Source organism: Crocodylus porosus, unplaced genomic scaffold (genome assembly GCF_001723895.1).
Source record: "Crocodylus porosus isolate Cpor-Errol unplaced genomic scaffold, CroPor_comp1, whole genome shotgun sequence".
Classification (NCBI taxonomy): domain Eukaryota; kingdom Metazoa; phylum Chordata; order Crocodylia; family Crocodylidae; genus Crocodylus; species Crocodylus porosus.
The window spans coordinates 93,360,740-93,378,140 of NW_017728906.1; the positions used below are offsets into that span (position 1 = coordinate 93,360,740).

General features: G+C 44.8%; 1 protein-coding gene across 2 annotated transcripts in view; it reads right to left on the minus strand.

The window, feature by feature from the left end:
• The window catches only part of F10 (coagulation factor X), a 21,427-nt gene extending 4,119 nt beyond the window's left edge, over nt 1-17,308 (minus strand). The window contains exons 1-6 of one of the 2 annotated variants that reach the window (XM_019529635.1): nt 17,198-17,308; nt 14,960-15,120; nt 13,279-13,303; nt 10,254-10,367; nt 7,886-8,017; nt 3,852-4,126 (exon numbers count right to left, since the gene is read on the minus strand). In XM_019529635.1, the coding sequence (XP_019385180.1) occupies nt 3,852-4,126; nt 7,886-8,017; nt 10,254-10,367; nt 13,279-13,303; nt 14,960-15,120; nt 17,198-17,267 (777 nt within the window). In that variant the 5' untranslated portion in view covers nt 17,268-17,308. The remainder of the gene's footprint in view (nt 1-3,851; nt 4,127-7,885; nt 8,018-10,253; nt 10,368-13,278; nt 13,304-14,959; nt 15,121-17,197) is intronic. The other variant, XM_019529636.1, reaches the window with a different exon arrangement.
• Nucleotides 17,309-17,401: the final 93 nt, after the last annotated feature.

The window sequence follows — 17,401 nt, forward strand, 5'->3', positions numbered from 1 at the left end:
CTGGGTGATCAGGGGGGTCAGGGGGCCTGGCAGGGGTCCCCCCATGGTCCACTTCCCCCTCTCCCAGCCCCGCCTCCCCTGCCCCTAGTACTTATCAGCTCAGAGTTAGCTGCAGCTCCCTGCTGCATCCACTGGGGACATCATCAAAGCTCTCTGAATCATTGGAAAACATGAGCGATTGATTCACTTTGAATCGATCTGGACCTTTAAATTGGTCCCCATTCGATTCAGAGATTCAGGCACCGAATCGGGCCAAATCTCCTCTGAATTGAATCACCACCCGAAGCTTCACACAGCCCTAATGCACGCACACACACTTATCTATATATCAGTATATGCCAGCAAGCACACAGATTTATCTGTCTAGATACAGTATAGGTCAGTAACCTGTGTCCCCATGCCACAGCAGGGAGAAGTGCTGGCTGTGGTGAGTCCTCATGCTCACCTACCTCAGACCCAAGTTTGGTCATTCTAGTCTGAAGCCAGAAAAAATTGCTTACTGCATGTGTATAACATTACCCACACACATACACACTCACTGTGTATATTCATATATTTACTTACATTTACTTATTTTCATACACATGCATTCTGCATGTTGCATTCTATTAGCAACACTGCAAACTAGCACTATGGAACGACTTAGGACAAAATTGACACATGCTTGACCTAGTTAAAACTCCTGGGAAAATTTTAGTTAAGATATAATTGAAATTCTGTGGGGCAGGGAGAGCCTTTTTGTGCGTGTTTGTACAGTGCTGGCCATGCTGATTGATGCCTTGGTGCATAACCTTCCAGACATTATTATAACACCAATGAACCATCATCCTTATCTTCAGGAGAAATTTAGCCAGGACAAGCTAATATAGTACCCAAATACTTATTAAAAACTTAATGTCTCTTTTAACAACTACGATTCCCACAGAGTATTGGGGTTGGAATAAGAAGAAAAGCCAGAGCCCAATACTATCACACTGGAGCAATACATTGACACAAGGGTAAGAATATTACCAATCAGTACACCAACACCTGCAGATACATCACTTCTGCTTTTCAAATTTCCTATCCAGGAACAAGATCCTAACTGAGCCCTTGGTTCGCTCCAACTTAGGTTTCAGCATCTAGTCAACCTATACTAAGCATAGATGCATAGATGTTAGGGGCTGGAAGGGCTGCTGCTGGAAGGGACCTTACAAGATCATCAGGTCCAGCTCTCCTGCTCTTGGGCAGGAAAGACTGCTGGGGTCAGATGACCCTAGCAAGATGGATGTCAAGACACTTTTTGAGGATTGCCAGAGTATGTGACTGTACCACCTCTGGCGGGACTCTGTTCCAGTCTCTTGGCACTTAAATTATAAAGAAGTTTTTCCTTATGTCCAATATGAAGCAATCTTCTATCAAGTTGTGCCCACAGTTTCTTGTCTTTCCCTGTGGGGCCTTGGTGAACAGATGCTCCCCCAAGCCCTGATGTACACCCCTTATATATTATAGGCTGCCACCAAGTCCCCTCTAAATCTTCTCTTGTCCAGGCTGAATAGTCCCATGTCTTTCAGCCTCTCCTCTCATGACCTGCTCTCCAGACCTCTAGTCATATGTGTGGCCTGCCTTTGGACTCTCTCAAGCTTCTCCACATCCTTCCTGAAGTGCAGTGCCCAGAACTGGATGCTGTGGTCTCAACAAAGCCAAGTAGAGCAGGAGGATGACACCCTTAGTATTGTTTGTGATGCATCAGAAGATGTATGCGAGTGTTTGATTTGCTGTACCAGCTACGGCACATGTTCATTCTGTGGTCTGTTACGACCCCCAGGTCTCTTTCAGTTGTGGTGCTAGCAATCATACTGCCAAGCCTCTAAGTGTGTTGAGGATTTTTCTCCCCAAATGGAGCACTTTACATTTCTCCATGTTAAACATTATCAGGTTATGATCTGCCCACCTTGCAAGCCTGTCCCAGTCAGCCTGTATTCCCATCCTGTCCTCGAGCATGACTGCGCTCCCCCACAATTTCGTTTTGCCTGTGAACTTTGCCAGTATGCTTTTAATACATGAATCCAAGTAACTGATGAAGTATGTTTTTAACACCCAAATCCAAGTAATTGATGATCAGAGTTAAGTGCCTCTCTACAGGCCAGTGGTTTTCAACCTGTGGGCTCTGGACCCCTGGGGGTCCAGACCCTATGTTTAAGGGGCCTGCAAAGATAACCATGATCAATCAAAAGTATGTGAATACCCACACCTACAGTTCAAAGGGGTCCATACCTCTATTCAAAATTTTTAGGGGTCCACAAATGAAAAAAGTTGAAAATCATTGGTATAGGCCAGGGGTCAGGAACATTTTTAGGCAGGGTGCCAAAAATATCCACCATCTTGACATGTAGGATGTTGGCGTGCCAGGGATGGATGGTGAGGGAGCCACGAGGGACCGCATCCTTGTTGTGGCAGCGTAGCCCTGGTCCCTTCCCCACTGTTTACCCTGAGGCATGTGTGCCTTTGTGTGCCACATTCTGGCACTTGTGCCGGGGGTTGCCTCATAGTTTCATAGTTTCTAGGGTCGGAAGGGACCCAAGCAGATCATCTAGTCTGACCCCCTGCCATGGCAGAAAAGAGTACTGGGGTCAAACGACCCCAGCAAGGTGTACATCTAGCCTCCTCTTAAAGACCCCCAGGGTAGGAGCCAGCACCACTTTGCTTGGAAGCTGGTTCCAGATCCTAGCCACCCTGACAGTGAAGTAGCGCCTCCTGATGTCTAGTCTGAATCTACCCTCTGCCAGCTTGTGACTGTTATTTCTAGTCACTCCTGGTGCCTCCCCCTGGTATAGGCTATCTAGAGCAAGCCAATAGGTAAGATTAATCACAAATTTGTGTCTGATCTCCAGTCCTTTTACAGGGTGTAGGGCATTTAGGGATTAAGGATTAAGTTAAGGGAAGCTCATTAGGCACTTCTGTTCACTTGGAATCCAAAAGCAGAAGTCCTTTTCTGATGCTAAGTGCCTAAATAAAATGACTGAACCATGTGCGTGCATTATACATCCTTTTTGTATAACATCTATAATAGCACTAGCCCAGCAAGAGGAGACTAGTTTCTCAGCTCTCCTCCAAATGAGAGGACTCAAATCCTCACTTCCTGCCTCCTAGGAGAGTGTCCCTCCTCACCTACTAACTAACTTGGATGAGTTAGTGCATAAAGAAGACATGCATGGCTTTAGAACTGTCAGAAAGAGAGGAGGCACAAGGGGGCATGACATTCTATCCTACTCGTTATGGTACCCCAGCAGAGAGGATGGGCCAGTATGACCTGAGAGTCCTGTCTGGTTGCAGCATTTGGTACCACTGTCTAACCTGGTACTAGACATGTAATATACTCTAAGGCCACGATTTGCAAACTGTACTCCAAACTGCATGTCTAATGTATGTGTACAATCACCAGTACTGTATATGCAAATATGCAAACTACAAATGGCTCAGTAGATGGGCAAACTTGGTGATGCCTGAACAAAAGTTCAGCAATTATACATGTAAACAATTGTGCAATCAAACATTTTTGGACATTCATGACCAGGGATCCTGATTTTCTCTGATAAAAAAAACCCAACCCAATTTTTGGATTAAAAAAGTAACCCCAAATCCAAATCCATATTTTACTGTGATTAAAATGAAACACCACTAATATATATATATTAGTGGTGTTTCATTTTAATCATGGAAAATGTGGATTAGGGGTTACTATTTTTAAACTGAAAATCAGGTATTTTTTTAATTCAGAGAAAACCAGGATCCCTGGTCATGACCTACATACTCACTGGATAGAGCAGTACGTCTATCTACACAGAAGATGCAAAAATACATATATTTACCTGCCAGGGGCATTCACCAGGCCGACAGTCATCGCCACCCACTATCCTGATGTCCACTTCTGGATCCCCACCCATGCCATCTGTTTCATTCAGAGGATGATGGGTTGGACTTTCTGTAAATGGTGTGATGTTCTCCTCAAACGTTACATAGCTTTTATTCAGTTCAGGGGATTTGCCATCTTGGTTGCTGGTAATGTTGCTAATGTTATGATGAACTGAAATCACTGACCTTCTACTTACTTTTTTTATATAAACTCTACCACACGGGAACGGAACTGTAAGGACAAACAAAGGAAGTTAGTATTTTATGTCCAAATAATATTTGATGTTCTAACAACTACAATCACCTCAGAACTGCTAGAGTTAATGGTCAGAATGTGAATTAACCTTTTTCTTAACTTCCTCTGAAAAGATGGTATGGATTTTTTTAACATAAACAGTTCACTTGATTTGTTCTTTCCTTAAGAAAGTGAGCCTTCATAAGCAACTTGAGTAAAAAAAAATGTGTGCCAAGTTTAGAGAAAAGTATAAGAAAGCAGGCATCGCTACCAACCTTTGAAATTTTCTCTTCTCTAAGAACATGCACTACATGTCTTTTCATTGTCTTTAATCACCCATTCATTCATTTACCCAATTATTTTGTGGTAAGTTCCACAAGACTTTAAGACACTAACAAAAGACTGGCCGGTACTGAAAAGCATTTTACCAGACTGGACAAAAATAATAGCATTTTTGACATTCTGAGTTTTGTCCATGGTGCTCAAATTCTACAGAAGCAGCAGGGAACAAGCAATTTCATTAGAAGCATATTTTTAATATGTTTAAGTGTTGTCTTTTATTGCTTAAATTCTAATGGAATTTGTGGTAGCTATTTAAAAAAGTTGCCTTATATGAGTATCTATCCAAAAGGTTATATTTACAAATTAGAAATCTACATATAGAACTCATATATTTCAACTCACTCCTTTGCTTTAAAGGATAATGAAACATGCATTGTATTTAAGTAAAATATGGTGTTTGAAATTGAATATCAGCGTATATAAGTCTATAACTCAGGGGTAGGTAACGTTTTTTGGCTGGAGTGCCGAAAAACACCACAACGCCTACCTTGGAAGGTGCTGGAGTGCTGGCATGCCAGAGAAACAAAATAAGGGCAGGGGGTACATGGCAGGATGCCCTGCTTGTGCTTCTTGCCCTGCACCCCAAGCCCTGCTGCCCCTTGCCCCGCAACCCTGGGCTCTGTGGCTGTCAGCAGCTACCCCAGCTGCTGGAGCCTGGGCTGCTCCCAGCAGGGCTTGCAGTGTCCCAGCTGCCTGCTGGAAGCAGCCTGGGTTTCCGGTTGGCAGCACCTCCCCAGAGCTGGGGTCAGCTGCAGTCGGGAGGCTCCAAACAGCTGCGCTGTGCTCCACAGCTCTGGCATCAGCTGTGTGCTGGCAGAGACTGTACGTGCACCTTGGGGCAGACAGCAGGGCAGCATACCCTGCCTCAAGGTGCCCATGCAGTTGGCACCAGCACAGAGCTGATGCCGGAGCTGTAGAGCCCCATGCAGCTGTTTACAGCCTGCCAGGCTCTTGCTGCAGCTGCCCAGAGCCCAGGCTGGCTACAAACATTTGCACCAGGCTCCGAAGCCCAGTCAGTAGCTCTGTGCTGGGAGCTGGGGTGAGGCTGGGGCTGTGCTGCCTCAGGTCCCTCCCCCACTGCCCACTCTGGCATGCGCCAGTACAGAGCTGATGGCTGGGCTCCGGAGCTCAGCGCAGCTGTTTGCAGCCTTCTGGCTGCAGCTGGCCCCAGCTCTGGGTAGCTGCAGCCAGCCAGGAGCCTGGGCTGCTCCCAGCAGGCAGCTGGGATGCTGGAAGCCCTGCTGGCAGCAGCTACCCCAAGCCATGGCTGGCTGTGGTGTGGTGAGCTAAGCAAAAGGGCCTCATGTGCGATGCTTGGCACACGTGCAGGGCTGCTGACCCTGGCTATAAGTTTTATCTACACAGAATCATAGTGAAGTAGGGCTGGAAGGGACTTTGCAAGATCATATAGACCAGAGGTGGGCAATTTTTTTCAGCTGGAGGGCCACTTAATGAGTTTTGGGGACCTATCGAAGGCCCTGTCAATCCATCTCTCTCTCTGTCTAGTCTAGTCTCATCTCCTCTGTCTCCTCTCCTCTCCTTGTCTCCTCTCCTCTCTCTCTCTATCTCTTCCCTCTCCTCTTTCCCTTGTCCCTGTCCCTGTCTTTCCTCTTCTCTGTCTCTCTCCTCTTTCTCTGTCTCTCCTCTTCTTTCTTCTCCCTGTCTCTCTTGGGTGGATATCACAGAATAACCCCCTTCTTTCAGAATCCATTGGAGCTGTAGTTTGCTGCACTAGGTGGGCAGCGGCATCAGCTGCGGATGCTGCTGGTAGATTCAGGACCCCAGACACTGAACCTGTTGGCTGCACCCTCAGCTGATGCTGCCACCCACTCAGTGTGGCAGCAGCTCCTACTTGCATAGGTGTTAACTCTGTGGGTGCTCTGATGCTCAAGCACCCATTAAAAAAATTAGCAGGTGCTGAGCACCCATGAGCCAGGTTAAAAAACACCCAAAGAAATGCGCTTTGCTGGAAGAAGCAGTGTGTTACTTCAACCCAGCTCTGCAGTGTCTGTAGAGACTGGGTGCTTCAGCAGGGCTTTTTAGCACTTTTAACTAAAGCTGATTCAATCAGCTATTAGAAAAAAGTGCCAAAAAGCCCCACTAAAGCACCCGAACTTTACAGACACTGCAAAGCTGGGCTGAAGTAATGCGCTCCCTCTTCTAGGCATGCACAGGGCTCAGTGTGGGAACACACTAAGTTAAAATAAAGTGTCATTGTTTGCGGAGGGAGGGGGTTGGGAGGGGGGTGTTACGCCTGCAAGTATCCACCAGCAAAAAGCAAAGATGGCACCTATGCCTGCCTGGGACCACAGCTGATGCCACCCACAGGTTCCAGGTTAGAGCTCTGCACTGCAGCTACCATCCTGGTGGGAGGGCAGCAGCATCAGCTGCGGATGCCTCTGGCAAGTTCTGTATCTGGGCTCCTGAACCTACTAGCGGCCTCCACAGATGACGTTACCTGCCACCTGCTGTGGAAGCCCCACATGGGTCCACAGCTGATGCAGCTGTGCGGAAGCAGAGCCACCCACCCACCTGGCACACATGATGATTGGAGCTGCCAGTGGTCATCCACCCATGGGCTGGATTGAATCTGCTGGAAGGCTGGATCTGGCCCACAGGCCATATTTTGCCCATCCCTGATACAGACCAACCCCCTTAGAGTTTATAAATGTTATTATTGTGTGTCTACTTCTTTATATGCAGCAAGTTTTTCAGGGAGGAACAGAGTACATTGATAAATACTTTTAAGTACTTTTTCCTTCTGCTCATGTCTTGTTATACCTAGGTAATCACTAAGGGCTGTGACTTGCAAAAGGATAGGGACCTGGTCCTCAAAAGGACTTAAATCATGGCTCCATTAATTGACTTGTGAGACAGAGACTTCAAGGTAAAAGTCTGGGAGTAACTAACTGCAGGGGAGAAGCCAGGTACCAGTGAAAAGTTGTCCCTAGTAGATTGGGTCTCTTGAGGGGAATGAGATGTGGGGCATGTAGTTTGTGAATCCCAAGCAGTTTTAGATGTGCAATAGGCAACAAGGAAATCAGGTCAGTCAAGAGCTGTACTTAAGGCATGCAAGTAACTTCAGTGGCAGAAACTCAGTCAACTAGTCTCCCCATTGACATGGATTACCAGCATGTGTGCATATAGATACAAGCTCCTAAATTATTTCTATGCTTAGGTGCTCTTATGGAGCTGGTCCTGAGTGTCTTCAGTCTTCACTCTGTTAGATTCGGGGATGTTCAGCACTTCATAAAATTACACAGTGAAGGCCTTAGAAAGCTAGGTATCAGCAGGTTATATCCAAATTATTCAGACCACCAGTGCATTTTAAGCCCTACAAAGCCTGCCTTCCAATACAACAGAAGACAAATCTCATCATCATGGTTATCATCAGTTAGTTGTATGACATCATACCTGCTGCAGCACAGGATTTGCCATCCTCTGCCAAAACATACCCAGTAGCACAGGAACAAACCACATTGCTCTTTTCTGATTTGCAGAAGTGTTCACAGTCTCCATTGTTGATCTTGCAGTATTTTGGTATAACTGCCCAAAAGACACACATTATGAAAATCACAAAGAAATGCTGCTTTGGAAATGCTTGTGATGCTGATAACAACCTGCTTCAATTGTAAACTTTGGTCAAGGTCATTGCCTTTGTGTTTGTAAAGCTGCAGGCAAATCTATAGCAAACTATTATTTATTGATACATTATTGTGATAGCACCCCAAAGATAAGAGGCATAGCAGTACAGCTCCATGCTCAGGCCAGCTGTGAAACACCTGAAGCAGTGTCAATTGCAGCAGCATAATCAGCTACTACCATGGTTGCAACTATTTTTTGCACCCCCCCACAAAGGTGGCACCCAGGGCTGCTCTCCCAGTTGCCCCCTCAGGGTGAGGCACTTTCCAGACAGAGAAGACATTCTCTACCTCAAAGAGTTGATGGTTTAAAAAGCCAAAGACCAACAAGGGGTGGGGGAGCAGACTATAGCAAAGGGGCACAGATATCAGGATGGTGGCTGGTCCATCCTGTTATTTCTCCCTCCTTCTAGAATGTGTTCTTTTCATCATTCTTTCAAACCATTTTCAACTTCAGTGCCAGCGCCCTATACGCTTCTCTTCCAGCATTTTATTTTTTACATATCAGCAATGCATTAATGGGAAAAATAAGAAGTGGATGACAGCATAAATATTACAGAAAAGGTAGGCATTCTGGAGGGATTTAAATAAAGGCTTTGGCTGTACTGGGGAAATTCTGCTGGTAAAACTAGCTGTGAACAATAGAGCCAGCTGCTGAAGGGACTGTGATAGTCAGCAGAAGGCACAGGCATGTGTGTGTGCATCCTGTATCAGGTGGCAGCAAGAACCTCTTTTTGTTTGCAGAGGTGGTGTTACTCTGCCAGCAGACAAAAGGGGTTCTGCTGCTCAGAGGGTACCTCTGAGCATGTATGCTCTAGTGCAGTAGTTCCCAAACTCTGACAGATTGTGTTCCACCGATTTAAAACAATACAACCTTAAGTACTACCAGCAATTTTTTCAGTTCAATCTTAAGTACCACCAGCAATTTTTTGTCATATAAAGTAATTATAATATACCTGTTAATGTGTACCACTGACAAGTTGTCTGCGTACCACTGGTGGTATGCGTATCACAGATTGGGAAGGGCTGCTGTACTGTAAACAAGACTGAAGAAATTCCCAGCATGCTCAGAGGTTTGGGAAGTCATTATGCTCTTTACTGTAAGCCACTCTCCCTCACTCTCTCATGCCCATCTTTGATGTGCTTCTCTGTCTTCTTGCAGGGCAGTGAGGTATGTAATTGTAGCAGAGTTGGGGGCCCTGTCATATGTTAAAATAGTGATATGATTGGTATCTGAGGAATTTTATGCCTCATTCAAAAAAATCACATGGCCTGCTATGCTAGATATGAATGACATGATGTACAATGTTTGGGATGGAGCCTAAAATTGCTCAGATCCCTACCACATTACCCTTCAGATAGGGTAGGGAGTGGCTGTTTTGGAACTGATCTGAGTTTTCCACAACTCATGTGAAGGTTGAGACTCGGCACAGGCCAGCTCTGGGTTCCCATTTGGGATCTAGAGCGTACCCCCAACCTGAACCCCAGGTGTTGGGCTGGGGAGAGTCCCAGGTCTGGTTCCTCTATTTTTATCATTGTTGGTGTGGTATGTGGTTTGGAACACAACACATGCTGCATGCTCAATTTAAGGTATCATACAAACTAGCAACAAAGATATTCTATGTTATATGTGGAACATCTTTGTGGCTAATTTGCCACTTTATGGTGCAATAAACTGGATGAAAATGTGATATGTTACAATCTATGGTATGATTAATGTTACCTGTACCATAAAGGTACTGCCAAGGACCAGCCAGGGCTCTGGGAACTCACATAGCACACTTCAGTATTCGTTAGGCCCTGGAGTCCCCTACTCCTCTGAACATTTTCATGAAGCTCAAGCAGGTTATTTCTGAGAAGACCTACCACCCACATCAAAAAGGCCTATAGGACTGAGTACCATCTTTACAACAAGTGTCCTTTTTGAGCATTTAAAAAAATGTATCCATTTGTGAAGCTCCAGTAATCTCTAAAGCCATGTATTATTGGCATTAGATCTTTCTGGTGTGTTTTTCTTCCCAATCTCATGAATCTCTGAATTCTGTCATTATCATCTAGTGACACTGAAGAAATGAGAACCATTCTTTATCGACTGGTTATTTGACAAATTCATTCCCATCACATATTAAACAGAAACCTACCAGATTCGCAGTTTTTGCCCTGATAACCATCCAGGCAGTTACATGTGTATGTTCCAATTCCATCTTTACAGTTTCCACCATACTGACAAGGATTGACGTCACACTGGTTCCCATCTTTAAAAAAACAAAACAAAAACTATGACATATGTTAAGTTTTAAGGTAAACTATGTTACAGGGGTTTAGATTGTAGCTGTATTGGTTTAAGGACATAGGCAGACAAGGTTCTCTGGGTAAATCTAATGTATGTTATTATAACAACTCAAATAGTATAGTTGGAAGAATTCTCCTTTGCAAGCTTTCGGGTATAAATACACTTTGTCAGGCTGGGGAAGCATCTGCAGTTGGTGTGTGCACTCTTCCTGGATGGAATGAATAGTAAAGAAGCCAGAAGCTGGTATGCATGCAAGAAAGCCAGTCAGTGAAGATGTAAATTGAGGAGTCAGTGGGTGAGAGACAGGTTGAGGGTGTGGAGGGGAATAAATGTAGCTGGTAAATAGTGCAGAGGTACCTGGGGAGTCAGATGTCAGGCAAGTTATGTGTCATAAATCCAATGTCTATATTTAGTCCATGATTTTTTGTATCTAGTAGGTTGATGAAGTGAAGTTTGTAGGCTCGTTTGTGAAAGGTATTTTGTAAATTCCCTTTGAGGATTAGAACTTAGAGATTGGAGAGTAGTTTTCTGGTGAGAAATGTGCCCCCACTGGTAAGTGGGTAGTCTTGTCTTTGATAGATTTTTGGTGTGCGTTCATTCGGGTATGCACTTTATGACCTGCCTAACATCTGACTCCCCAGGTACCTCTCCACTATTTACCAGCTACATTCATTTCCCACCCACATCAACTGGTCTCTCACCCACTGACTCCTCAATTTACATCTTTGTTTTCTTCCATACATACCAGCCTCTGGCTTCTTTACTATTTATTCCATTCAGGGAGAGCACATACCAACTGCAGATGCTTCCTCAGCCCGATGAAGGGTATTTATACCCAAAAGCTTGCAAAGAAGAATTTTTCCAACTATTTGAGTTTGCCTAATAAAATGTATCAGATTTACCCTTGTCTGCCAAGGTTCACTATGTACATTTTCATTAAAATCTGCAGTGTCACTAGGTGATGAATTTTGTGATCGTCTTTTTGTTAATATTTAAAATATGTGCATCTCAAGACACGATCTATGAGTTTCAATACTATGTTTCCAAATGGGCCTCTGGCATGGCAGACCAGGCACTCCGCACTGGATTCAATAGAGTATCTTTCATTATTATTTTCCCTGTTATCTTCAGTTTTCATTGTGATTCAGGCTTTTCATGCAGACATTGTATAATGCCAGTAAGAAACCTATGTTGCAGGTAAGATAACTGTTTTGATAACTCAGATGAGAAAAGCTGGGGTTTCTCACCTTTTAACCCAATTACCTAGTAGTAGGTTATTTTCCAGGGAGTGAGGCCCAGGCTGTAGGTCTCCCTCTAGCTGACCTGCATCTTGCATTTAGACCTCACATCTCCCACTTCCAAGCAAAGTGCTCAAACCAACGGGCCATGGGCTGGGCAGGCCCAAGGGTGCGTTCCACCCCTGCTGAAGCCAGCCATATGGGCAGGCAAGAGGGAAACCTATGTGCTGTCAGAAGAGCAGGCCAGAGGGAGTCCAGCCTTGTGGTTAGTGAGATGGGTACTATACTGGAGGGATAGGAGTCCTGGGTTTTAGCCTACATGGCATATATCTATTTTAGGCAATGATGATTATATGGAAAATTTATATTAGAAAATATAGTATTGTTTCCAGTATTATTGTTCTTCACTCTTAGAAAAAATATATATTAGGTTCTAGCCTACATGACATATCTATTTCAGCCAATGATGATAACATGGAAAATTTAAAAAATGGTTGTACTAAATCACTCCCCTCTGGGCTGCCTCAGTATTCTCCCTGGGCTGCCTGTCCTAGGATTATCAGGAATACAGAAAACTCTTGATTTTATGCAACAGGATCATGATCCTAGCTAAATTGTTCTGCATTCTTGCTGTCCTGTGGGTGTTGAAGGTGAGAAAGGCCATGTTGATTCTTTTCCTTTGTGGAAACTAGCGTGTGAGGAAATTTGGCCCAATGAACAAAACAGAAATCAAGGGGCAGCAGGTAGAGGAAGGACTCCTCCCCCACCCCAGGTTCTTTCTCAAAGGGATGTAAGTAGCAGTATCCCAGGCTTAGGAAGGGCTGAAAGGGCATGCATGTCAGAAGCTTTAAATCTGATACTCCAAGCAAATGAAGAAAATATAGTTTGGTGCTATATCTCTGTGAACTGGACCCTATTATTCAGTTTGATATATAAATACATCAGTGATTCTCAACCAGGGTGTCACAGAACCTTGGGGTGCCATGAAGAGCTTTTAAGGATACCATGGGGTGCCACAGAATATTAGCTCTATTAGGTATGCAAATACCTATGCACGATTCACAAGATAAACCCAGAAATTTCAGATAGGAACTCATAGGGCATATCTACACGTCACCGTATGGTGCCATTGCTATAGTGCCATGCTTTAATACTTCCTTTCAGAAGGAAAGTATGGAGTAGTGGGCTATAAGCGAGAAAGGTACCGCTACAGTGATGTATAGGCGATCACTTGTAGACCCAGGTGATCGCTACATTGCGTAATGCTGTAGGATGATGTATACATATGCCCATAGTGTCAAAAACATTCTAATCCATTGTGGTCTTTCTGAGTACTTCACAACTGACAAATTGATCTATCATTTTTCTGTAGTCAAGACACAAGTGAAAGGTAAGAGCTAACATTTTTGCAAGGGGTGCCTTAAGCCTAAATAGGTTGAGAACCACTGGCACACATGAATAACGATCACCTTGCAAATAACATTTCAAACATAACCACGGAAGATCATCAGTTTTGTTACTTCTTTATAAACATTTTAAAAAAAATAAAGTGTTTCTGTCTTGGTTTCCAGTATTATTGTTCGTCACTCTTAGAAAATATATATATTATAAAGTAAACTTGAAATCATTCCTTACCTACATATATATTCCAGAATTCTTCCTAAGGGAAGGGAAAACAAGTTTTATGACAGTTAGTGAACTGGACTCTAAAACCTAAGTGTCATACAAATAGAATTCCTTACAGAATGGTGTTCCTAGATTATTCTCATTTAAAAAATGTAACCAAAACTGAGCAACTCAAACCACCATGGCCTTACCCCCTGAAACAAGAGGGCTTTTCCATAAACATTTTCCTTAGAGGTTCTTTGCAATAACTTATACTGAAAACAGGGTTCCTGTTTTTTTGTGTAACTTCCCATTGACTTTAACAGGAATGACTTCCGTCCCAATATTGCTGATCCCCAGAGTCCCAAAAACATAAGACTGGACTCTCCTTTCTTTGGCCTCCTACCCCACTCCATCTTCCACACCTCCCTAGCAAAGTACTACTTTTTGCCTTCCAAATATTCCTTGTGTTCCCTTTCCCAGTCACTCCATTCTCTCTGATGCCCAGTCTCTCCATCACGTCTCTTAACTCCTACACATCTCTTCCTCCTTTCTCTTATTCTTCTTGCTTCCCACTTCCAGCTTCCTAGTTCCTTCTTTTTCTCCCTTTATTTCCTGTTGTCAAGCAGCAAGGCAACACCAGGAGCCAGAACAACATTCACAGCTAGCAGTGCTCCCAATTTAGTAGCTGATTTTCTTGCTGCCCCATGGTGAACACTATTCAAGGGCCTTCATCTTGCTTCTACTTCTGCCAAACTACAGGCTCCTCAATGCTGGCAGACCTATACCTCTTCCACCCAGAGTCCACTTGTCTAATATCCAAGGCAGGGCTGTCCAACTGGCAGCTCATGGCCTGCATCTGTGTAGCTGTCCACATGGCAGTGGTGAGGTGGGGGTTCAGGCTAGTCATGTGGCAGAAGTGTGTGTGTGTTGGGGTGGTTACAGGAGAGCTATGCCTGGCAGGGTCCTGAGGGGCTCTCCAAACATGTGGCCCAAGATCTGTGACTGGTGTGATGTGTGGTCCCTGGTTGCTTTGAAGTTGGACAGCCCTGACTAAGGGCATACTTTGTTCCTAGGGGAATGCTGGCAACAAGGCAGCATACAAATCAGGGTGATACCTAAAGATTATAAAAGGGGTACATCATCACCCAGTACAGCTAGTAAGTCAGTTTAAAAAGACCTGTCAATAAGACATAGTAGCACATTATATTTTCTGGAAAAAGATATAGTATGTCTACAAGAAGTGGAAGCTCTCCTGTAATGTCCCTATCTCACCAACTCTCCATCCCTTGTCAAATCTCATCTGTGAACTCAGGTTCCCATTTGCTCATATATCTGAATGCTTAAAAGGTACTGCAACCAGTCAGGAAGGAAAATCTGTGGTTTATGCTTATCTTTAGAGATACTTTACATTTATGATTAAACAGGTCAGAACATTAAAGAAAGTGAACAGACAGGCTTTCATATAGTCTGACTTGGAAGACCCAAACTATGAGTAGGTGCCTTTTCAGATTTTGTATGATTCTTCCTGCTCCTCTGCCATCATAAACTCAAACTTGGCAATCTTTCCTACTTCTCCCGGGAAGAGAGAGAAAAAGACTAAAGTTGTCCTATGTATTTGTGATTTTAGGTACCCAGTTTGAAAGACACTAAGAAAGCATTTCAGTTTGGAAAATATAGGCCCATTTGTTTGATGATGCTTTGTCCTTACTGTTTTTTCTTGGTTTTCAAAGGCTTCCCTGGCCTCTTCTTTGTTGCAGACTTCCTCCTTACATTCTCTTTCAATATCCCCTTTCTTGATCTCCTCAAATAATGAATAAGCACGCTTTGTTCTTTCCAAAAATGTATTTGCAGTTTCTTTCTTTAAAAATACTGAAAGGAAACAAAAATGACTTATTTTAAAATTTGTCAAGAAACATTACCAGTGCACCTTCCTCTGGCCAGGGCACTTTTCTAACACATCCTTTGAAGGGCGCCATGAAATGTCAGGAGATAATCAGAAAAGCTAAGTAGATGAACACAAGCCTGAATGATCCCCCACCTTCACTTCCCAGCTCCTCTGTAAGGAGGTAAGCGTGAAATATATAATTAGTTTTTGAAGTTGAGTGCTACCTCATTGACAAACATTATGGAGGATGCCTTGAATCCAGTGAAGGGTGCTTTGAGTTAAAAAAAAATTGAGAATGACAGGTCTAAGGTGCTCTGCCTTCCCTCTCTCTTAGATATGAACACTGGGTTTATATAAAATAAACAAGGTTTGCTCAGAAACAGTTCCTCTTGGCTACCCAGGTAGTTGCACCTGAGTGGAAGCATGGACCCTATCCCAGTGGTTTTCAACCAGGGTGCTATAAGATCCTTGTAAGGGTGCTGCAGGGAGCCAGGTAATATAAGCACTGTTAACAGTTGCACCCATAGATTCCAAACAGGAGCCCATAGCATCAAACCTTTCTGAGCTGTTGCAGTCTTTCTGAGTTTTTTGCAATGGAATTGCTCCATTATTTTTCTGTTGTCCCAAAATGTGTGAAAGCAAAGAACACACATTTTCCCAAGGGTGTTGTGTATCTCCAATAATAATAACTCAGAGGGGAAGATTCTGCCATCATTAGGCACAATGAAGCAATATTTTATTACTGTATGGAGTCAGATCAATGCTGATTGTACGTAAGACTGGCAGAAAGTGTGAGTGTTTGGTTAAATGATTTATAGCTCACTGTTTATTCACTAGCTTGTTTGTTCTTAAAGTCATTTTCCTTCTCTTTAGTTGAGAGGCAGTGACAGGCTACAGCTGGTGTCTATAATTTCTATATTCCTGTGCCCACACAGTATTATTATGGGGGGCGGTAAAGGAAGATTTTAACATAAATGTAGCTGCTGGCTTGTTGTGTTGGTAAGTCTTGCTTTTTTCTTTCCTATTGGTTCTGCAGTGTTTTCATCCTCAAAACATAGGTGGGCAAGTAAGGCAGAACAACCTAGAAACATGCAAAGGCCATTATTTTGGAACCTAAACAAGCTGACAATGAAATCTCCCCAATGCAGTGGCTTTGGAGAATGGCGTTATAGCACCATAAAAAAAGAAAAGAAAAAAAGGAAAGACCAAGTAAGTTTTTGCTACCGTTAAAAACTGCCACAGTCACTGACAACTGAGGTGCATGACTGAGGCAAGGCAGGAAAATGGGGGAAAAAAGTCTGATTTTCCTAAGTCCCTAGTACTGCTGTAATACCCGAGTGCCTCAGTCTCCAGTGCAGTTGCCCACCCAGCTTCCCTTTAGGGTACAGAAGTGCTACCACCCCCAGCTGACAATCCTGATTTGGCAGATGGGGAACTGAGATACAGAGAGACCCGCGTAACATCCCAAAGGAAGCCTACGGCAGAGTAGAGAAGACAAGGAATTCATTCCCAGGCTGGTGCCCTCTGCCCTGCGTGTAGCTCAGGAAACTCTCCACCTGTGTGGTACCTCCTTGCTAGAGAGCTGGGATTCACCTGCTCTTCCAGGAAGGCTGGCAGGTGTATGCCAAGACCCTCACTGAAACGAAGATGTGAGCCCCACAGGGGCTGGCTGCCTCTCCTTCAGGGCCTTTTCTCCCCATCTCTTTACCCTGCAAGTCTTCTCTTTCAGTCACTTCTCCGTCTCTCCTCCTTCCCCCCTGCAGATGGACGCCTCTCTCCCACTTCTTTGCCAGAAACCCTTGCTTTCCCTCCCCCTGCCCAGCTGGCAGCCCCCCTCCTGCAGGCAGCTGGCTGGAAGGGAGCTCCCCCACATCTGGCCCCTGCATGCAAGGAGCACCCCCAGGGGCTGCAGTAGGACATCGCCCCTACCCCCAACCAAGGGCATTTCAGCTCTCCCCAGCTGGCTTTGCTTGGGAGGGGGCTGGCACAGACGTGCAGCAGTCCCATCAAGAGGCCCCTACTCCCGCCGAGCCCCAAGCACAACAGGCGAGAGCCCCTCACCGCTCCCGTGAGCTCCCAGCCGATCCCCCAGCGTGGCGCAGAGCAGGATGAGAAGCAGCGGACCCGCCATGGTGCCCAGCTGCGCACAGCACTCCCGCCCCCGCGGCGGGGCTGAGCAAGGTCCAACGCCCCGACGTGCACCTCCCTGCGGCGCGCTGCCGCCTCGGCCCGGCCGGGCCCGCGCTTGGGAGCCTGCTCTGACTG